This window comes from Enhydra lutris, unplaced genomic scaffold, assembly GCF_002288905.1.
Source record: "Enhydra lutris kenyoni isolate GAN:26980312 unplaced genomic scaffold, ASM228890v2 scaffoldscaffold12, whole genome shotgun sequence".
NCBI lineage: Eukaryota > Metazoa > Chordata > Mammalia > Carnivora > Mustelidae > Enhydra > Enhydra lutris.
The window spans coordinates 13,378,357-13,401,892 of record NW_019154096.1 but is presented as its reverse complement, the minus strand read 5'-3'; the positions used below and the strand labels follow the sequence as shown (position 1 = coordinate 13,401,892).

Below are 23,536 nucleotides of genomic sequence, written 5' to 3'. Positions count from 1 at the left end.
ACAACTTATAAAAAGCCAGCACTCAGTTCTACCCTCCAGACGTTGACTCTAGGCATATCTGCATGTTTAAAAGCTCTAGGTTTTCTTTTGAGTAAGGGTTAAGAATCATACCACCTAGTTTGGATAGAGCCAACCATGCAGTATCTTATCATTCTACTGTCCTTAACTTAAGCAAAATAAGGAGAAACAAACTCTAGTCTGTCCATTTTATTCCTCTCCTGCTCCAACCCAACCCCAATTTCTCTCCAAACCTTAAGAGATAACCTTTGTTACTAGCCCCCATACTCAGAACTTGTGAGACCTCCATTTATTTTTCACTCATGTGGTTGGTTTATGTTGGCACCAACGAACGCCTATTGGTCACCACCCATCTCCTATCTTCCAAAAATACTAGAAATTGCTACTCTATTGATGGTACTGTTTCTTATTTTCTAATATTGCTATTTTTGTCTATCTGTTTAGCATTTCTTTAGCCACTTTAATGGATTTTGGAAAAGGAAAAGGAAAGAAGGCTTCATCTCACCATTTTCAAAACTTTTTTTCATCATTTGATTTTTATAGGGAGCAATGTCTAGTTCTAATTATTTTCCTCAAGTACACTTTTTTGTTCTTAATACTCAGCAACAAACTTCATCAGCAATCAATTCCCATTTTCCATTTAAAAAAGGGACACATCCCTTCTGAATCCAAGATAACATTGTCAATAATAGTATTGATTAAAAGTTGTGACATGTCTTATCTCACCATCCAAATTGTCATTCAGGCTCTTATTACAGAGGACAAGTAGGAGCTTTGCAAAAGTAAAAACTGAGGGTGAGGAGATAGCTTTGGATAAATATCCTGAGTTGTTTAGATCTAACTTATATCTGATACTAAGTTTACACATAATCAGATGTTGTTAATATCAAAATTAACAGAAAATGATGCTTTTAACAAATCTCCAGTAACCTCATGTAAGTGACCTTTGTGGTCACGGTATAAATTCCGAAGTTATAAAAACTACTGGCCTCTACCACCAGTAAAATTCTAAGTATCTGCCACTAGTAAAATTCTTGCTCACCTTAGTTACACAAGTGCTGAGAAACTGTTCTGACTGGTGACTGGGGGAAAAAAATCCAAAATTGGTACCAAATGCTCATAATGTTTCAACAATTTCTGAAGGATTAATAAATTTGGACCCCTCATCACTTAATCCCACCAAATTCAATGCACAAAATTCCAGTATAAACAAGTAACTTAAATAGAACCTCCCAGCACAGACTGGGAGCTGAGTGGAAGAGGAGACCCTCCCCCGACCCCCAAACCCAAGGAGCTTGGCCAGAATTCCTGGAGCTTGGCCAGGATGAAGACCTGCCCCCACTTTCCAATCTGCTGATTTGGGTCCTACTTTACTGACAAGACCTGGACAACCAACACTTACCAGAATGCCCCACCTTTTCTTCCAAGGCCATCACAGCAGACAGGAAGCAGCAATGTGAATTTCTTTCAGACCTGCTTACAGTTCATTTTCTTCAAGATATGGTGCCTGTGGAAATGCATTTTATGGAAGCTATAGCCCTTATGGTTATGGAGATGATGGGCGTGGCTATAAACACCTGTGTGTGATGATCTGCCACCCAGTAGATTTGTTCAGCAAGCTGAAGAAAGCAGCAGAAGTGCATTTCAGTCCACTGAAGTATTGTTCATGTATTTGCCTCTGTGAGTATGATGATGGATGCTACCTTTTCAGCTGTCTGTATGTTTGGGGGCTGTACTGGATGTAGCAAATCATTTTTCCCAATTAAAAATACATTTCACAAAGGGTTTTTCAGCTTTTGCATTAGTTAGGACTATAAGGTATCTTTACAAACAGTTGCAGTGGATGATAGTTTAAGAAGAGGCTCTGAATGAGGACCTTTGGGCAGAAAGTGAAGGAACTGTGGCTTGCCTTGATGATGAGGGCAGAGCAGCTAACTCAGCAAAATCTCAGCCAATGTTCTTATTCTTTGCGATTATTCTTGGTAGTCCTTACCTCATCTGGAAAATGCTGTCTACACATAATGATGAAGTAACAATATGAACTGGCCAAGTGGTGAGGATGACCACATAGTTGCTAGAGAATATGATTTTGCTCCTGTATCTGAAGAAATTTCTTTCCATGCTGGCAATATGCTAAACTTAACCTCTCAAAGAACAGCAACCCAAAGTGCATGGCTGGCTTCTGGCTAGTCTTGATGGTCAAACAAGACTTACACCTTGTAATTATGTCAAAAGTCTTGGTAAAAGAGGTACAGAAGCAGCGGAATCCAGCAAAATTTCCAAGCAGCAACAATCTTACCAATGCAACACTAATTAAAGTAGCCACAGCTGCTGATTCTTTGGATGAACTGGAATCTGCTTTTGAATCTGTTTTTGTTGAAACTAATAAGGTTCCAGTTGCACCTGATCCCACTGGGAAAGGTGGAGATAAACAAGATCTTTGATATCTTTCATGTTTGCCTGCAACTGAACTATACTTTTTAAAAATTCTTTCAAAGAAATTAATCTACAATCCAATGAATACATTTGTTAATGGCTATTCCAGGTGTTTTACTGCTAGAAATTATGAAAGTTGAACACTAGTGTGTTGGTCTAGTGACCTGGTTACATTTTACAAGTTGTTTCACCTAGATTTTAAGATTATGGAGACTGCTACCATTCTCATCTTAATTTGAAAGTAAGATTGATGAACTATAGAACACAGTTTGCTACAGTAGGGGTCTTTAATGCTTTTTAAAGTTAGAGCTTAATTGGTTTGGAATCCTTAGAAATTGAGTGATAACATAAATATGAGAACAAAAGGCTACTTTTTTTTTTTTTTTAACAAATTTAAACTGAAGAAAAATGTTCTGATCTGTGTTAAATAAATAAATAAATAAACAGAACCTTAGAGATGGCTATAACCAAATCAAGTTCTTTAATGTTAAGGCTGCTGGTTGGCGGCCTATATAATAAAAGGTCACTGTGTCAAAACTAGTGACGTCAAAACTATACACTCCCTTCCTTCTTCCCATATTTTATTTTTTTAAAAGATTTTATCTATTTAACAGATAGAGAATCAGTGAGAGGAAACACAAGCAGGGGGAGCGGGACAGTGAGAAGCAGGCTCCTGGCTGAGCAAGGGGTCTACAGCCATACCACCCCGAACACGCGCGATATCATCTGATATTGGAAGCTAAGCTGGGTTGGGCCTGGTTAGTACTTGGATCAGAGGCTTTCTTCCTATATTTTAAACAGGATTTGTGGGGAAGGAGAAATGAAACTGGATAAATTCTAAATTCAGTCAATATAAGCGAAAAAGAATAAATTCCAATATTTTGTTGCACATCACCCAAGTTAATCAGAAACCATTTTATATAAGGATGTTTCAAATGATGTTAAAGTGGAAAAAATGTTTAGCTTATTTAAAATTCTTGTTTAGGGTCAATTTTAAATATTTAGTTCTTTAGTCAGTAAATTTTTTAAAAATATTTTAAAGTGTATTAGAAAATGGTTTTCTATTTTATGTATTTGCTATTAAATATTATCAGTGATTTAATCAATTACCAAAAGTACTTTGTGAACAATGTGAGAGACTGATGAAAGCAGCTTTGTATAATTATGCTGTTTTACAAATTCAAAGTAGTAAGTATGTTCATTTTCTTATTCTTTCCAAAGACTCAATTTAAAAAATATTTAAAAAAATTTTTTTTTTTTTTTTTTTTTTTTTACTGCTTTAAAATTTTAAAACACAGTCTGTGCTTAATAACATTTTCAAAATTGTAAGAGGTTGGTGCTATGAAGAAAAGAAGGGATAGTAGCTGGGTACAGGAAAGAAAGGAAGAGAATATTCTTAAAGTGAATGTTGATAAAATTAAGAGAAATAATGGATATCCTCAGTTAACTGTATAAAAACTTCCTACTGTTTTGGCACAACCTGGTGATGATTGTTTTAGGTACAGCAAATGTCAGAAAAATCAATAAAACTTTCTAGTTACTTTAAATCCACTTATAGCAATACCCTTTTAATTCACAAATTTAAATACACACATTCAGAGCAACTATAAAAACATATGCCTTATTTTTAAAGTGGTATTTTAAAGGATTAGCCAAAAACAATAGCAAAATTACATGATCACAATAGGCTGAATGGGCACACAATATTCTTTAAGTAAACATCAGAAAGTAAAATAATCACACAGACCTCTATTCTGTCACCAACTTATTTCAAAAACCTAATATTGGTACTCCTATGAACAATAGTACAAAAATCTCTTTATGACAAATCGCTTATGACAAACAGCATAAACCCCGTTTCATTTCTTGAGCATCTTTCTCTCTAGCATTCTTCTATACTTCCTATAGCAATTACTCTGTTGGAACAACTTAAACATCTAAAAACCAAGGCTCTACAGGAGTGGCCACTGGTTACTGATGTTAAATTCTTATTCTTTATAATAGAAATTTTGTGTATAATCGAGATGACATTTGGCATATGGCATGCCAGTCTTCAGCATGTATTGAAGTTTAAGAAAGGTGTGGAATCAGATTATTCTAATATTTAAAGTATTAACAGTAACATTGTTTTAGAAACAAAGCAAATCCAATACAATTTGGTATTATCATAATTTAGTTCTGCTCTAGCTCTTTCCACTGTTTCATACTTCTTTTTCCTGTATGAGGGTGTAAATACTTGAGAACCTAGTGGATACTGAACATCCCAATATATTTAGGAAGATTTGATTTGAATGTGTTCAGTGTAAAATAGCATCCATAGGTAAAATGCTAAGAGCTCAGAAGGTAACTGCAAAGATGTGTTTTGTACTTTTGTCAGGTATTTACAAAATTCATTTCTCCATCTCACCCATTCTATAATATTTACTACCAACACTGACACCTATATGCTCCCTGGGCTCATCTGAAGCACAGGACACAATAAATTATTTGACTGATGACTTTCGCCATTCTCCTGAAGAAGGTACATAAGGAGTAACATTCTAGATACCACAGGGAGTGAGCGCTTAATTCTCCTGGAAACCCAAATAGGCTGGTAACAGTGCACCTCCTCTTCTTCCCCAAAATACTCTAGCCTCAGAACCATGGTGTATCTATTTTTTTTCATGGTGTATCTAACTAATGGCAGACTGTCCCGTATTCCTAACCACAGCACAAAGTTGTTTGAAAACACCCAACTTTATACATTTAAATCTTATTCTTCCTCTTAAGTTGTATTTTTTGTCTTCAGTCAAGCTCAGTATACCTAAGTCATCTTTTTGTGACTTTTTACTGATTTTTCTATCCAGAAACAACAAAAATCTTCTAAGTTTTCTAGAAATTTAGGAACTGCCATTTCTCAATAGTTAGCATAATATAAAGCACATATAAATTTTGAGTTATCCTGTTCCTGTGAACTGATGATGACAGATGAATTATTTTGATCAAAAATGTGGTATGGATTTGAAAACCTTTGCTTAACTCTCCTAAAGGATAAACAAATGCTAAAAGCTGATAAAGATTTTGTGGTAATGTGCTAACTGAAAAGTTCCTGAAGTTCATTTTACTAAGCCATAGCTAATACTTCAAAAGAATCTCATTCCACACTATGTGGACCTTTTTGATTATACTGCAACATAATTTGTAACTAAAGATAATTTTCCTGGCTAGCACTGTGGAGCAAGTTTGCTTAGCTTTTTCAGTGATCTGACTTCTTTTCTCTTAAAGTAAATGGTGACAAAGATTCTAAAACAAGAACCTTTGAAAGAGTTTTGAAGAACTATCCCAACACATTTATACATTGGAACACCAGTCATACTACTCTATAGGCTGACAAACTTTCTTTGTAAGGGGTTTGATAGTAAATATTTTAGGCTTTAGGCTTTAGTCTCTCAAACATTTATTCAACTGTCACTGTTGGCCAAAAGCAACCATAAACCATGAGTAAAAGAGTGTAAGTATAACTTATATAAGAGTATAAGAGTAAAAGTATAACTGTGTTCCAATAAAACTTTATGGACACAGAATCTCATATTAATTTTCATGTGTCTTGAAACTTCCTTCTTAATGAGTTAAAATTGTAAACACAATTCGTAGTCCCACAGACTATGAAAAGCAGCCACTAGGCTGGATTTGGCTTACAGGCCAGAGCTGGCTGTGCCTTATATATGGGTTTATATATGTTGCACAAAACTTTTAAATTCCAAGCCTAAAGAGTTTGGAGACTTGTTTTTTAGATTCCCTCATTTTAAAACTTATACCATACAGGTTATCTACTTTACGGATAAATACACTCACATGAGAAAAAGAAAATAATTCAGAATACATACCTCTACTTAAAGAAGAAAACAAAATCTGCAAAATGAATGTTTCACCTTAAAACATATAATTAGGAAACATTTAAAATCTTTATTCTATGCAGTATAAAACAATATGCTTAGATTTGGTACATAATTTCTTTGTTTTTACTCTGGGAAAAAGGCAATGAGGAAAAGGTTTATAAATCTCTCCATTCTTTTTATACAAAACTGCAATTGAAATCAGCAATTCCTTGTATGTGCAACCATCAACTCTGAATATGTGAATTATACCTAGGAAGTGGAATTTACCTAGATGAATTATGGGTGCTCTTCTAAAATGTACAATTATATCAGAGGACACTATGACTTCTACAATTTGGGACAGTTTTGAATACGAAACTCCTGACTCCATATATATATAAGGAATCAAAAATACTCCTTCCAGTCATCAAGTATAAAAAAACTTCACAGTCTGATTTACCTTTATCAAAGGTAAAATGATTCACTGCTGCATTTCATGGATTATTTTGATCCTCAGTAGTTCCTTAACACAAAATAAATTTCGCATGAACTTTTTATCTCTTTGGGTTTTCCAAAGCAAGATACTAATACAAAATGTACTGAACTGGCAGAAGTCCATGGGCTAAAGAAAAAGGAATTAAATATAAAATGTTCACCAACTTTATCCTTTCTAATTTTCAATAGCTTCAGGTATTGAGACCTAATTGGTTTCTTGTGTCTATCCATTATGAACATAACTCAATCTTCTATTTCAATACTCCTCAGTGTCGACTTTCCGTTGGTGCTTTACCGTGCGACGTAGAAGATCATTTCGTCCAACTTCCATCATCTGTTCTTCCCAAGATTTCATTTCATTATAATAACGAATTTTATCATCATTAGCAAGCTGAATATATACCTGAGAAAAAGTGTTAAGTGTTAAAATGATTTCTTTAGAAGAGTCTTCTACAATTAATTTCTGGAACACTCCATATATTCTAGAAATCACCTTACTGTTCTACATGTGTAAAAGGGACAGCAGAAGGAAAGTTTTTTGAAATAAAAGATGAGAAAAGGGCCAGAAATTAAGATTTTTGCAAGAATTAATAAAGCTGGTATAATTTTAGGGCTTGGGATGTGGGAAAGAAACAGAGGCAAGGAGTGATTATCACTGGATAGAGTGAGCACTCAGAGTTATGAGTGACATTGTTTTAAATACCAGTTTTATTTGCAGTTAAAAACTACCAGAAGAAAAAAACCAAACTGTTTCTAAGGATATGAAAATAATTTTAAATACTTTAACTGTGCTATTAGTGATACAAAGTTGTTTTCACATGAATCGAGCCTTGCCCTAATTTTCTCACAGATATTTTAACTAGACACTTGAAACTAAAACCATACTACTTACTTGCTTTTGAGAACTAGAGAGATTTTTCCAGTTTTCATTTATAGTCTTCAGCTTTACCTGTAAAATACGTATGTCTAAGTACCAGATACACTTCAGTGGTTAAAGATTTTTTATTATTCATTTCAACAATAAAATTTCAGATGTCAAGAATCACAGACAAAGTCTCCTCAATTCCTACCTTTCTTTCCAAATAAAAACTACTACACCGTTAAAACATACAAAAAGTGAATAGGATGAAGATATTTATCTTTTCATTGAGATATAATCAACATGTAACATTTTATTAGTTTCAGGTATAAACTTGATTATTTGTATGTACTGTGAAATGATCACCACCATAAGTCTAGTTAACATGTCACAAAAATGCAATTACAAAAATTTTGTGATGAGAACTTTTAAGATACATTCCAGGCAACTTTAAAATATTAACTACAGTCACCCTGTTGTACATTATATCCTTAAGACTTATTTCTATTTAAAAATACAAGTTTGTACCCTTTGACCATTCTCACCCCATTTTCAGCCCCAGCCCTAACCTCTAACAACCACGAATCCATTCTCTGTACCTATGAACTTGGTTGTTTCCAAGATTCCACATCTAAGAGATCACACAGTATTTGTTTATTTCTTATTTCACTTAGCATAATGCTCTCAAAGGCCATCCATACTGTTGCAAATATCAAGATTTCATTCTTTTTGATGGCTGAATAGTCCACTGATAAATAAAACAGTTTCTTTATCCATTCATCCATTGATAGTGGGATTGCTTCCATGTCTTGATTATTGTAAATAATGCCCAATGAACATGGAAGTATGCAGACATATTTTCGAGTTAGTGTTTTTGGTTCCTTTGGATAAATACCCAGAAGCAGAATAGCTGGATCATATGGTAATTCTATTAATTTTCTGAGGAACCTCCATACAATTTTCTATAGTGAGTTGCAATTTACATTTCCATCAACACATGTACAAGGAGTCCCTTTTCTCGGCATCCTTGCCAACACTCGTGATCTTCTCAGCTTTTTTATAATAGCCATTCTTTTTGGTAACAGCCATCCTTTGATAATATCATTCTGAGGTGGTATCCCATTGTGGTTTTGATTTGCATTTCCCTCATCAGTACTGATCCTGAACACCTTTTTATGTACCTATTAGCCATCTGTATGTCTTCTTTGGAAAAATGTTTATTCAGAGAATCTCCCCATTTAAGAAAAAAGATTTTATTTATTTATCATAGAGAGAGCACACAAGCAGGGGGAGTGGAAGGCTGAGGGAGAAGCAGGCTCCCCTCTGAGCCAGGAGCCTGATGCAGGACTCGATCCAAAGACCCTGTGATCATGACCCCGGAACAAAGGCAGACACTTAACCAACTGAGCTATCCAGGTACCCCCCTCCCCATTTTTTAATCAGATTTTTTTTTTTTTTTTTTTACTATTGGGTTCCTTTATATATTCTAGATATTAGCCCCTTATCAGATATATGATTTTCCTTTTTTTAAATAAAGATTTTATTTATTTATTTGACAGAGAGAAATCACAAGTAGGCAGAGAGGCAGGCAGAGAGAGACGGGCAAGCAGGCTCACCGCTGAGCAGGGAGCCCAAAGCAGTTCTTGATCCAGGACCCTGAGATCATGACCCGAGCTGAAGGCGGAGCCTTACCGCACTAAGCCACCCAGGTACCCAGATATATGATTTTCAAATATTTTTCTCGCATTCAGTAGGTTGCCTTTTCACTTTGTTAATGGTTTTCTTTGCTATGTGGATGTATCCTTTTTGATTCACCAATATTAATAATTCAAGTATAAATCTATATTCCTATGATAGACTAACTTCAAAGACTAAGTGTCTTTATTTCTTCCCTGTATCTTAATGTTTTATTCTAAAATTTGTGCCAAAGTATTTAGTTGTTGTCATGGGAACAATATAACACTAGTCCTTAATTCTACCTAGCTGAACTTAATTATATGACTTGGAAAAAGTCATTATTACCTCCCTTAGGCTTGGTTCTTCATTTATAAAATTAAAAGGATTCAGGGAACCCATGATTGGAGAGAGGCAGAGAGGAGAGTCAGCACACCTCATACAGCTTGTGCTGTTGCTCCCACAAAGGAGAGACTAAATGGGAATAAATGGGTGGGAGGAGAATGAGGGGCAGGGAGAGACACACAGGGGTAGGAGAAAGCAAATGTGAAGGAGAGGGGTAAATGGTCTAAAAAGTATTTGTTTAAAGCTAAGAGGAAATTATCAGTGACTTTAAGGAAAAACAGAATGAACAATGAGCTTTACCATTTTTTAAATTTTAAATTTTTTCCTATCAACAAAAATGGAGGTACCAGATAGTATCTGAGACTATATAACCATTATACTTTGAACATCTTAAAACTTACCTTTATAAACACATCTAATATATTCAGGGACAGTTACTCACTAAACAACTGTTCTCTTAGCTTTGCAAGGAATTGCTTTAATGTTCTCAATTCTTTAAGTTTTTTAAAAGCTTATATTTAATCCATAAAGTTTTGTATTCACTGAGTTCAAAAATAATTTATAAAGTTGCATGCCTAAATAATCTGAGCTTTCACCATTCATTAAAGAAAATTAAAAAGATATAAAGATACTGACTTTTGCTCCCTCCTAAAACCCATTAAACAAAGCCCTTCCACCATGGAGGACACAGTGAGATGATATGAACCAAAAGGGACCTCACCAGTAGGCAACCTTGACGCTGTCCTGGTCTTGGACTTCCCAGCCTCCAGACTGTGAGCAAAAAATTTCTACTGTTTATTTTTTTTTTAACATAAAAGAATATACATTTCTTATGGCATAAACCCATGTGGATAAAAACAACAGGCGAGGGCACTATCAACAAAAAATTTTAGAAGCTGAAAAGCAAGTGGAGAAATAGTGACTTACCTAACCAACAAGGCAGATTCCCAAGTTGGCACTGGGAAAGCCAAAAAAGCAAACTGGTTTACAGTGCAGAATTCCCAGGTAGCTCAGGAATTGGCAGCATCAGATAGGTAGAAAACAGAGGTGAAAGTTGGGCTTAAAACAGGAGACTGACTGAAATTCTCTTGAAAAGGAGATTAAATCCCCACCATGGGCAGATTCTAGGATTTACCCTCTCTAAAAGGGTATATTTACCCCAGGTATTGTTGGGGCCAGTGAAGATTCAGTAAAAATGTATACAATATCCCAGAAAGAAAGGCAAAAAAGGCTAAGAGAAAACAATACAGAAAAGAAAATCAAAGGACCAGCGCAGAAGACTCTTTCTCTTAGAGAGAACAGAGGAAAAAAGGGGGAGCAAAGGAAGAAAAAAGAAAGATCACATTCAAAGGACTAATAATCAAAATGGCTTATACTTCTCAAAAGCATTAACAAGAAGCTACAACGGGCACCAGGGTGGCTCAACTGGTTAAAGTGTCTGCCTTTGGCTCAGCTCATGATCCTGGAGTCTCCAGATTGAGTACCACATTAGGCTCCCTGCTCAGCAGGGAGTCTGCTTCTCCATCAGACCCTCACCCCTCTCATAGTCTCTTTCTCTCAAATAAAATCTTTAAAAATAAATAAATAAATAAATTAGAAGCAGCTACAAGAGAAAGAAGCACTATTTTTAAAATTTTGAAAGAACATGACCCCATACTAGAATTCTATGCCCAAACTATCAAACAATGTAAGGACAGAATATTTTCAGACATGCAAAAACTCAAAAAGTTGATCTCCCACATACTCTCACTGGGGAGATGCTGTAACAGAATCAGTAAACTAAGAAAGACAACAGAAGCAAAAGCACCACAAAAGCTGAATGTCAACTGTGCACTAACCATAAAAGGCAACAATTAAATTGGAACAAATCAGAGGCACCACCCTGAAACTGACAGAACAGCTAATGTATCTTAAATGCACTGAAAGCCAGTGAATGTATTTAAGAGTTTAAGGCTAAATTACAGATAGTATATAATAAGCTAAGGAAACAAAAACACAAAATACAATGAACTTCAGTGGAAGTGAGTTTTGTAAGAAAGGAAAAATAATCATAGCAAATGGCACAGCTCAGCCATGACTAAGTTTACATTATCATAATAACATACTCAATACTGAACTAACGAAAATTCTGATAACTATACTGGGATGCAGGTGAGTGGAAACATGAACAGCGGGATAAGATGATATTAAATGTTAGTCTTATATAGTGGGAGGTAATGCCTAAAATACAGATAAGGCTTAAAATTGAAATAAATCAAGAATTAATAATATAAGGTATTATTTAGAGATAAGCAGTAAATATCACAAGAGTCAGCAAACAGCTGAAAGTATCTGCTTCTGGAGTAAGCAGTACGACAAGGCTGTGAAACCTGGTACCTTTCATAACAAGTCTTATTTTTATTCTTTTAACTATGAGGATGTATAACCAGTATTTTTCAAATGATTAAAAATGAGATTTGCATTAATTTTAATTTCCCAGGATAGGGTACCTCAGCCATTAAGCTTTCTAGGTGATTCCAAGACACAGTCTTCTATGGATCATAGGATTCTCATATAGCATACAATTTTCTTATACTGATAAAATCCAAAGTAAGTTACTAACTGAGCAAATTTCAACTAAAAAAATAAACCGATATGCATTTTAGTAATGTAAAGATAAAGAAACAGAATTTTTAAATCCCAAGGAGTGGGGCGCCTGGGTGGCTCAGTTGGTTAAGCATCTGGCTCTTGATCTGGGCTCAGGTCATGATCTCAGGATCCTGGGATCAAGCCCCGCATCAGGCTCCCCACTCACCGGGGAGTCTGCTTGTCTCTCTCTCTCCCTTCATCCCTCTCCTTGCGCTCCAGCTCTTGCACTCTCTCTAAAATAAATAAATCTTTAAGAACATAAGGTAAAATAAAATCCCAACGAGTAAATCAGTGAAAAGTATACATCCAGGGAAGACTACGTCACATATACATTATTTAATCATACATTAAAGAGATTTCTGAAATGAACTACAGATCCAAATAACCCAAAATGTGGCAGAATGGCAAAAAACCTTCATCTCCAGATTGACAACAGTGAGGGATCTGAACACTTTTCTTACCATATCATATTATAAAAGGAAAAATACAATTCCATATTTGGAGCTTCTAAGAAGGAAATAAAGGAAAGAATAAGCCTTAGCAGGAATGACAAGCTTCTTTCTTTCTTTGACATATTCATATGATGATATTCATATGTATAATACATTCCCATGGACATAACCAAAATTTTATTAAAGGATATAACAGGAAGCAATAGGTTATACTCAAATCCCAGTACAAAATATTGTAATTCTACTCTCATTCTTTCCCAGTGATTACAAAACAGTTAAGAATTGCCAGGTAAGGGGTGCCTGGGTGGCTCAGTGGGTTAAAGCCTCTGCCTTTGGCTCAGGTCATGATCCCAGGGTCCGGGGATCAAGCCCCGCATCGGGCTCTCTGCTCAGCAGGGAGCCTGCTTCCTCCTCTCTCTCTCTGCCTGCCTCTCTGCCTACTTGTGACCTCTGTCAAATAAATAAATAACATCATTAAAAAATAATAATAATAAACATAACAATAAAAATATAAAAAGAATTGCCAGATAAGAAGTCTCCAGAACTTTGAAATACTTATGAATTTGAAAATGTTATTTTTTTAAATAAAAAAAATTGAATATACATTATTAGCCACTAAGTACTCAAATTAATTTTATGTGGTAAGAAAAAGGGTTTTCTTTTAAAAGACATATAAGAAAGAGGATCTTATTTGTATACTTATTTATAATAATTTACTTTTCTTTACCTCCTAACATGGCACCGCTACAACTTTCTGTCTAAATATTTTAAAATTAAAATAAATAAAAATTTAAAAAACAAATGCTGTTTTCTGTTTTACCTGTGATGTACCATCCTTAGTTTCCTGGAACCTTTCAGCTATAAAAATGTTATAAGCTGAGCGAGGTCTTTTCGGTTTTCCAAGCATTGTTAACTCCTGAGTAACAAAAATGAAGAGTTAGATACAGTTTTAACTTGTGTGAGACTTAACTTTACCTACAGAAACTTTATTCACTACTATGCACTGTGGAAAGTTCCTGTGAGTGAATGTTATAATTCTCATACAAAATGATTATTCATTCTGGAGATGACAATTTTTTTTGATAGCACTAAGTTTTCAAAATTATAACAGATCTTATGAGTTATTTTCCATACAAAAACAATTTCCTTTACATATGATTTTCATAGTCTCCACAAACTGAATAACTGAGCACATATGCACAAAATCTTTTTTAAAGGTTAAAACAATCTCAGCTTCATCTTTACAGGACACTACCATCTCCCAGTCACTACGTGGATCCACCACAACTCATGAACACTAGACTATCTGTTTAACAATCTCATTTTCTTCTCTGACATCTCTCAACTTTTAAACCTCAACGATGTGTTAAATTCAAGTCTTTTAATTGGGTACCAAAGAGCAGGGGAGGCAGGAGATGGAAAAGAATACACATATTCCTTGCTGTTTAAATCAATTTAGTTTCTGAGTTTCAGAGAATAAGAGATACTGCATTATCCTACTTAGTTTCTGAATTTGGACAGTAGTACTTGTAATTTATAAAAGTATATGGCTTTTAATGGTAATTTGGTTAAAGTCAATAACCCAATTTTTATTCATAAGTAAAAGTAGGACCCCTGTGATTTATTATCTTCTCCCTGAACTTCTCAGTCATAAAACTACTGTAGACTCCAGGCACTTCATAACTTAACTACTTCCCAATTTTGTTTCTAGAGCTACTGCTAGAGATTTCTCTCCCAGGTGCTCTACTTGTAACTTCCTGATCGCCACACTTCTCACCTGATCTCTACTAGTTAGCACTGGGAATCTTCAACAGAAAGAAAAATTCCAACAGGGAGTGAAAATGGAAGTCTGAGAGAAAAAATCCTTCAGGCCTCAAGTTTCTGGTTCTACATGCCAGGAGCTTGGAAGTCATCACTTCCTGGCAGTAAGTATAAAGTTTAACAGACCGAAAAATCTACAACCTTCTTTGGATCCAAGAAAGGAGGAAACAGGGCAAACTGATGCCCCCTAGACTGGAGACATACAAGGGAATACATGGAGTCGAGGCAAACCCTGCTGGAACCAGTGCTGGGGTAGGAAAACCCCTACTGTAATAAATGAATTGCTGGATGCTCTCTGTGGACAACTCTTAGAGCTTAAAAACAACAGGGGGACCCAATCACAGGAGAGTCCTCACAGTATTGTGAGACCTACCTCTAGGAGCTAGACCAGATTTCCACAATAAATACCAGGAAAAAAATGCCCTCCTGCTTCTATAAGGAGAAGAGGGGAGAGGAAAAGAAACTATTTTGAAATGCCTGAGTACTCAGTTATTAAGGCCTGCCTCAGGCCTTAACAGCTAACCCAGAACCTAACTGACCTAAGTGAAGGGAAATACCCAACTCCTGCACACTCTAGCCATCCTGTCCCACACCTAAGGGGGAGGCAGTGTGTGTAGGAGTGAACTAAGAAACTCTTCTGAAGTTCACAGACCAGTGGCACAGGCTCACTGAAAGATAAGGACCGAATCCTAGGACTACAGAATGCTTCTCTTGCCCCCACACCTATCATACTACTAAGGCCTATTTACAGCAGTTCCTTCCACCCAGCACCTCATGTCCATCTATCAAGAAAAAACTTCCAAGGCATACTAAAAGGCAAAAAAACATAATTTGAAGAGACAAAGTAAGCATCAGAACCAGATATGGGGGGATGTTGAAATTATCAGACCAGGAATTTAAAACAACTAGGTTAATATGCTGAGGACTCTAGACTGCATGCAAGACCAGACTAGCAATAAAAAACAGAGATGGAAATCCCAAGGATGAACCAAAAGAAAAAAAAAGGTATAAAAAATGCTGTAATAGAAACGAAGAATGTCTTTGATAGACTTATTAGACTGGACACAGCTAAAGAAAGAATCTCTGAACTAAAGGCCATATTAACAGAATCCTCAAAAATCCAAAAGCAAAGAGAACCAAGACCAAAGAAACAACAACTGAACCAACTATCCAAGGTCTATGGGCCAACTTACAACAGGTGTAGCAAACGTGTAACGGGAATACAAGGGGTGCCTGGGTGGCTCAGTCAGATAAGAGTCTGCCTTCAGCTCAGGTTGTGATCTCAGGGTCCTGGGATCAAACCCTATGTTGGGCTCCCGGCTCAGCCAGAAGTCTGCTTCTACCTCTCCTTCTGCCCCCTCCCCTGCTCATGCTCACGTGCATGCGTGTGCTCTCTCAAAAAAATAAAATCTTTAAAAAAATACTGGGAACATGAGGAGAAAGAGTAAGAAACAAAAGAAATGTATGAAAGGGAAATCCTCTATGATTGCCCAATCCTCATTTCTGGTCCTCTCCACTCTTACCACTGGATGGCTGCATTAAAGAAGAGGGGAGAATAAAAGAGGGAGAATAAACTTTGGTAATCACACCTCCAAATACTATCCCTAAGCAGACACCGTATTTCTCTTATTATCTTTTCTGGTTTCCTTTTACTAATTGGATCAGAAGACTAGATTACTATCTAGATTACTGACTTTAAAATGGATGAGTCCTCAACACTGGTGCTAGAAGGGCTTAACATTAGGTCCAGCGAGAGAAATGTTGGTATCTCACATCAAAGTCTCAAATTTACTTTTCCAAAGAAATAGTTTTAGCTCTGGTGACCATTTTCTATAGTCTGTGTACTGGACCAGCAAGCTGACTACTTCATACCTAACACTGGTTTTACAGAAAAATGTAGTCTTTCAAGCAACAGAATTTAAGTGAATTAATAACATTAAGCTGGGAACTACAAACTTTGAACCATGTGGGGTTTTTAATAAGGAAAAACCGAATTTCATCCTATGGACACTTCTTACTTGACTAGATACAGTAAGTCACTTCTTCCTGATGTGTTAATAGATTCAGTCTATTCAGCAACATTCAGCATCAAACTCACCATTACTTATAAAACAAGTCAAATCAGCAGGTTATTCTAGCTAAGACCCAGAAGCAAAGATCCTTGTAATTCCTGATTTGGCTGTTTCATAACTCTGTTCCTACAGCTTTCATGCTAGTCCTAACTACGTATCTTAAATAGAGATACATCCAAAAGTAGTAACAAGGGTTTCCAAGACAGACTCAGTGCCAAGTGGTACTAGTGGCAGAATAGAACGATCTCATTATTTCCTAAATGGGGTACCCCTGATGACATTCCACCATTTAGCCACACATATAAAAATTTAAAAAAAAACTCCCTATATTCATAGTTACATAAATTTCAGTCCTTTGCCAAAGGAAAAGAATATTTCATTGATACTCACTCTTTTTTTTATTAATGCTTTCTTTTTTAAACGTTTTTGCTGGATTTCTTTTTCCAAAGATACAATCTGACTTGGAGTTAACTGTTCTTGAATTCTGTTTATCTCTTCTTTGTATGCCTGCCAGTCTGCCCTGTAAGCATCTTCATATATCTATAAATAAAAAACATAGATAAGAAGTCAATAAAGTACCCCTGGTAAATTAAACATGGCACACCTACAGGGAAAGACAACTGCATGACTTCAGATAAAGACAGACTGAACTACCAAGTGAAAAATGTGCTCTGGAATCACATGTATATGGATTAAAAACCTGTATTTTTCATATACATGCTAACCAAGGTGAGAGTCTAAGAATTAGTCTTCAACTTCAGATTGCTGCCAACACGTCATGATCACTGCCGTACGTTCATATTCTAACCGTTTATGTGAATCAGAATGTATGAAGTTCCTTTATAGATAATTGGTATTAAATAAATTTTTTTTGGTACTTAAAGGACATGACTACTGTTTTTAACTGCAGAATAACTGGCCAGCAATAGTGAAAAACCAATATGCTTACTTTTTTCTCTGAATCAGGAAGTTCCCTCCATAGTTGGGCGATTTTTCTAATTAGTTCTGAGTTTTTTGCATCTATAGATTGGAATAAAATGAAAAAAAGTCACAATTTTATGTCTCAGGATTAATTTCTAAAGACTTCTAGGAAAGCATAATCCATCAGCTCTAAGTTTTATTACAGATATCTCTATACCACACAACACTGAATACAATGATGTAGGTTTTCTTTAATCAGCTAATTTAAATTTGATACATAATTCCATTATTTTATTCAACATTGTTAAAAATCTGTTATCTAAAAGTTAAGAAGTATATAACATATCCCCAAATAGTCCTCAGAAATTATTAGCTTAAGCAGTTGGGTAATCAACTTCTTCAAGCTTTTTACCTCATTTTTCAGACAAAACTTTTTTCCCAGTCTTTCAGGAATTATTAAGTTCATAAAACCTGACTAAACAATAAAATATAGTCTTGATTCATGTAACATCAATTGTATTTTAATTACAGAAGTACTATATGCAAGCCAACTCTTCCAAAATCAATTAATCATTCCCCATTTCCTTCCTCACCTTAACTGGAACAACCGGGATGTATGGAAATATTTTAACAAACCACTCAGTTTGAACTACCATATTTTAAAAGATCTGAGTACTTCTGAAACATGTTTCTTAAACCAATTCTTTATAATGTAAGAATTTTCATTAAAGCACATTTGGTTTTCACAAGTGCCCTCTGAAAGGGCTTTAGAAATCGTAAATAAAGTTAACTGTTATTTAGTTATTACATTTATGCCACTAGAACCCCAAATGAAGGTCCATAGCCTTTCTAGGGAGTGAACAAATATCCTACCTGGAAATCTCTTTTTTCAGGAATTCAACCAATTTCCAGTGAAAAAGCTCTTGAAATTAGCAATAATTTGTATAGAGCTTTACAGTTTATATATATATAATAACGTAAGTTATTATTTCATTGCAACTTCCCTGAAGTAGGAGCTAAGTAAAAGATGATTTATCAATGGTGCTCCAGGCCAATGGCAACTATATCCCCCCAATTCAGCTTTTTCATCCTCTTCCCTGGATGCTTTCCACTCCACACGCTGCTATTTTTAAAATACCTTTCATTAAATTAGTAAGTCAGGAGGATAAAGTCAATGATATCCTAACAGCACTGTCTGGTGACTGCCGATAGCTACACTTGCAGTGAGCATGGCATAACCCAGAGTTATGATTCTATGGAATCACTAGAATCACTACGTTGTACACCTGAAACTAGTAACACTGCGCATCAACTATGCATCAAAAAATACATATATTGTAAGAAAATAAAATAATACTTTTCATTAACTTATTTTTAAGGCATTTTGACTTGGTAAAAAATACGTCATACTTCCTATTTTACAGACCACTAAAAATAATTATGTTCGCACAGTCAATGGATGCTTTGAAAATGCAAATCAAGTTTGAAGTTTAACCGTTTAGTGTCCTCTTTATTACTTCAGACAAGAATAAATGCTCCAAAACTCCTTACCTGGGTTCTGAGCTTTAAATATGGGTAGCTGTTCTTTAGAAAATCGAACATATGAAGTCAGAGGCTTCTTTGGGTAACTATTCGCGGTGGATGAAAAACATCTCGGTACATACGCAAAACTACGTATAAAGAAAATAACCAATATAAAGTATTTAAGTGACAATATTCATCGGTATATGACAGAGATACCAAATGAGATGTCATCAAGATGCTATAGATGACACCATGTTAGTGACATTTAAAACCCTGTCCTAACCGGAAGGAAGACCTGCAAAACTGAAGTCTCAAAACTCTACCTATGCCTCCTAGGAAGAGCAAGGTGGAGGAAAGGTCCTGGCCGCCGCCTCCCTAACGCCTATACTGATGGCGGGAGGCTCGTGGCGCGACTTCGCAGAGAACTCGGAACCGGTGCTACAAGAGTGGACAGTGCGGTGGGGCGGGAAGGAAGAGGAAAGGTGGAGGGTGGCCGGAAAGACTACTGGCGTCTAGGCCTGGTCTCAAAGGCACCTAGGCAAAGACGAGGTCTGAATCAGAGGGCCATAGTGGCCCGCACCTCCTAGGAGGGACAAAAAGTATACACTCCAACCCCAGAGCGTCCTGGGCCGTGCCACCTCCCGAGATAGCAGGTGAGCGGTCCCACCTGAAAGGAGAGCGCAGTCGACTTCCACAGCCCGCGCAGAGGTCCGATCCGGACTTTCCCAGGGCACTCAGCACGCTCCACACGCACCGGAAAAGCGCCATTGCACCAGCCAAGTAAGCGACCGGGCACCAATCTCGTCGAAGCCCTGCGGCACAAGAGAACAACTCCAACAATGACTAGAACCCGCTGGCGACCTTCCGCAGTTTACTCTCATGCCCGCCACTCGCGAGGCACCATGGGAAATCCGTTAGCATCCGGTTGGTAGTAGGGGTGGGGCAAGGCAGAATTGACGCAGGCGCTGTAGTGGCTGCTGTAGTGGGCGGGGCCGCAAAGTAGGAGGAGCTCGGGGGCGGAGAAAGGAAACCGCAGCCCGGCTTGCCTGCGGAGGGTCCTGGCCTTAAGGGGGAGCAGCTGAGCCACCTCTGCCCCCGGCCCCCGCCCCCCCTCCGCAATCTTTTACTCCGCGGGGCCAGGAGGCTGGTGGAGGCACTGCGGTGGTCTCAGCTTGCTTGGGCTGTGCTGGCTGGCGTCTGGCTGTGACGACCGAAAGGGCTAGTACGTAACAAACAAGTTTACTACGAGGACACGGATAACTGTGCCGCACCCGCTGCTCCGAGGTGAAGCTGGCGGGTGCCGCGCCGAAGAGCGGAGCCGCTCAGTTCGAGCCGGAGCTGGAGCTCTAGAGCCCAAAAATACTGCGGGGGCGGGGGTGGGGGAGTGGAAGGTAGGGAGTGTTTTCAAACCTAAAAATGCAGATGTCCTGGCCTTGCAGCAGTGCCTAATTAAGTATGTCTGTGTGAGGCCGGTGAATCTGTTTTCAACAAGTTCCTCACGGTTTAAAAAGTTCTGATGCTGGTGATCTTGGGACCACATTTAAAGCAGTACTGATCTAGACGGTCCTCCTATCCACTGCAGCTATCCCAGACCTGTTCTTCGAGCCTGACATCCAATCCTGCTTAATTTCTAGAAAGGGGACTTTGGCTAATTAGTTGTGCAGAGGCACTACCTAGTCCCAGCGTTCATGTTAAAGTCTTGATCCGGAAATATTGCATCCCCTAAGATTCAGTTTTCCCCTCTGCAGATGAGGATGTTGGACTAGATTAGTTTTCCCAAAGTCCTGAGAACATGTGGCAAATATTCCTTGAGATATTGATTGATATGCTGTACAACCATTTTCTGTGCAGACAATGGCATGAAAAAGATTGGGAAGACCTAAACTGAAAGTTTCTAAGGATCAGCTTTTACATTTCGAATTATTTCCAAGATAGCCACGTCCTGAAACAACCTCTGTTGAGTAGCTATAATTGTTAATTCTTAATTGAATAATTGAAAATTCGTACCACTGTAATTAAGCTGAGAGTCAACTGCCTTTCTGTAGCTTTGAAACATTGGCCCTTTGGTGTTACAAAGGACTAAGCCCACTTCTTTTAAGTGGTAAGTAAGCAACTATTACTTTTTCTATCTATATTTTTCTATCTATCTATCTATCTATCTATTTCTATCATCTGTTCATAGACTGTCAGGGTTGAAAGGACCTTCCCAGATCATCTGTTCGATCTTCCCATCTTGTCATGAAAGAAACAGGTTTTTTCTGATTATATAACTATATACAGGGTCCCAAATGTGGGTAAAAGACACGACATTCCTTCACTCTCAGTAAAGTCTAATGAGAGAAGCAAAGAAATAAACAATTAAAATACATTGCCAAGATAGAGTAAGTATAGAATACACTTCCTTATAATTACATTTTAGCTGAATTCTCAATTTTTCTCTGTACTTTCTAGAATGTTTTTGTTCTTTCAGATGTTTGATAAAAGTTAACCTTCTTTTGGATATTTAAAAATCCTTTTGTTGTTTTAAAGTGTCATTTGAGGGATGCCTGGGTGGTATATTTAGTTAAGCCTCGGACTCTTGTTTTCAGCCCCGGTCATGATCTCAGATTCCAGGGATCTACTGAGCCGCCTAACGGGCTCCATGCTCAGCATGGAGTCTGCTTGAGATCCTCTCTCTCTCTCTCTCTCTCTCTCTGCCTCTCCCACTCATGCTGTCTCTCTCTAAAATGAATAAAATCTTAAATATTAAAGTGTCATTTTGATAAATCTTCCTATACAGATCTTACAAATCTGATCTATAATATTTGTTTTCATCAGATACCACTATTCCTTTACATTCATTTACATGCAGTGTAATTTTATTCTGAATGCAGCATTTATGAAAATAATCCTACCTACTTACTGAAATTGTTTTAAACAAAAAGACATATGATTTCATTTATATTTACTTTATGAAATGTGAAGACTTGCCACAGACTTTCCCAGGGCTCTGTTAGTTTTGTTTTAAATGTATATCTTCCCCCGTGACTTCAACTATCAGTTATATTCTCATGATTCCCATATTTTATATTGAATCCCCACCTCATTTTAGTTCCAAATCTATATAACCACTGCCTTGTGGACATCTTTACCACCATGTCTCACAGATACTTCAATTTTCCCTGAAGAGAATTCACTATCTTTCTCCCATTTTGAACTCCTTCTCCTGGTAAGAGGCACCAGTATCCCATTTGAATTATCCAAGCTAATAATTTGATAAATCATTTTATAATTTTTCCCACTGACACTGCAACTAAGCTACTACGAGTTTGCTTTTTGGTAAGTCACAGAGACTACTATACAGGTGGAGTTGTCACACAAAGTAAACTTTATTCGCAGCAAATAAAGAGATCATGGGGAATAAACTTCAAAGATCTGACTCTCTGAGCAAGGCTGAATGGGTTCCTTTTATTTGCGTTAGGATGAATATTTAGATAGGGAAGCCTTGTCATTGTAGGTAGGACTGGGCATAAAGTCACACATGCAGCTTAATAAAACATGCCTTAACATTGTAGTATAAATGAGGCTCAAATGAGGCTTGTGTTCCTCCTTGGGTGGAGATTTTACTATTATAATGAGGTGAAGGTCAGTCATTTCACAGGTCACTCCATGGTCCATCTCTGTAGGTGTGAGTTGGGGTTAATCTCAGATTGGTCTGGGTGGTCTGGACCAGTGGATCTCTACCCAGACAGATGTTATCGCTTAAGGGGTAGTTTTGTTTTCCTCCTGAGGATGCTATGCCCCTAGGGTCTTTTGCCTGAGTTACGGATAAGCTGAAAGGAAAAAGGTGGGAAAAGGCCTATAGGTACAGGCAGGCAAGCAGTAAAGGTCAGGTCTTGGGGTCTAGCTGGTAACAACATTTCTCCCCCATCAATCAGCTAATGGTAAGTATTGCTGATTTTACCTCATTAACCTCTGGTAAGTTTTCCTTCTCCAGTCAAATTGCTGTTGCTTTTGTTTGGCCAGTAATATGTTGGCAAATCAGCTTTCCAAAGAGAAAGCCCTAGTTTGTAGTGTTTGCTGAGATCTGTGGTATAAATTCTCCTGCAGTGGCTCATTTCCAACTACCGTGATGTCACCACACCTGGAATTGAGAAGAGCTATATATATATATATACATTTGTATATATATAAACACACACACACACAACTGGCTCTCCAGACCAATACCAGCCCGCTCCTGTATGTCACTGGTTCAGGCTCTGACATCTTTTCCCGAACTCTTACAGGAGTTTTCCTACTTTCATCTTATTTCCTTCCTAACCATATTGTGCCCAGTCACCTACTCATTCTTTCTAAAAGACAAATTTTATCCCTTCACCTGCATAATATTGAGACAGACTCTATGCTAATGAAGGATAGTTGAAGAGAGGCAGACAGGGATGACCCCTCCCC

General features: G+C 37.1%; 1 protein-coding gene and 1 pseudogene across 2 annotated transcripts; one reads left to right on the top strand and one right to left on the bottom strand.

Annotated features, from left to right (window-relative positions):
• Window positions 1-730: 730 nt before the first annotated feature.
• Window positions 731-2,462, top strand: LOC111144768 (annotated as a pseudogene).
• A 1,529-nt stretch (window positions 2,463-3,991) lies between these two features.
• LOC111145309 (transcription factor A, mitochondrial) lies at window positions 3,992-20,015 on the bottom strand. Of its 2 annotated transcripts, XM_022500147.1 has the most exons (7): window positions 19,770-20,015; window positions 19,130-19,248; window positions 17,607-17,677; window positions 17,048-17,197; window positions 13,585-13,680; window positions 7,699-7,755; window positions 3,992-7,209 (listed from the first exon to the last, which is right to left on the bottom strand). In XM_022500147.1, the coding sequence occupies exons 1-7, from the start codon at window positions 19,868-19,870 to the stop codon at window positions 7,063-7,065; spliced, it is 741 nt and encodes a 246-aa protein (XP_022355855.1). In that variant the 5' UTR covers window positions 19,871-20,015; the 3' UTR covers window positions 3,992-7,062. The 2 variants fall into 2 exon arrangements, with proteins under 2 accessions (XP_022355855.1, XP_022355856.1); XM_022500148.1 differs by lacking the exon at window positions 13,585-13,680.
• Between the last annotated feature and the right edge of the window lie 3,521 nt (window positions 20,016-23,536).

Coding starts and splice junctions, on each gene's coding strand:
- LOC111145309 (XM_022500147.1), bottom strand. CDS start 19,870: ATGGCGCTTTTCCGGTGCGTGTGGAGCGTGCTGAGTGCCCTGGGAAAG. Junction 17,198..17,606: donor TTCCTGATTCAGAGAAAAAA/GTAAGCATATTG, acceptor TTTTATTTATAG/ATATATGAAGATGCTTACAG. Junction 7,210..7,698: donor TCTCTAGTTCTCAAAAGCAA/GTAAGTAGTATG, acceptor ACTTTTTCTCAG/GTATATATTCAGCTTGCTAA.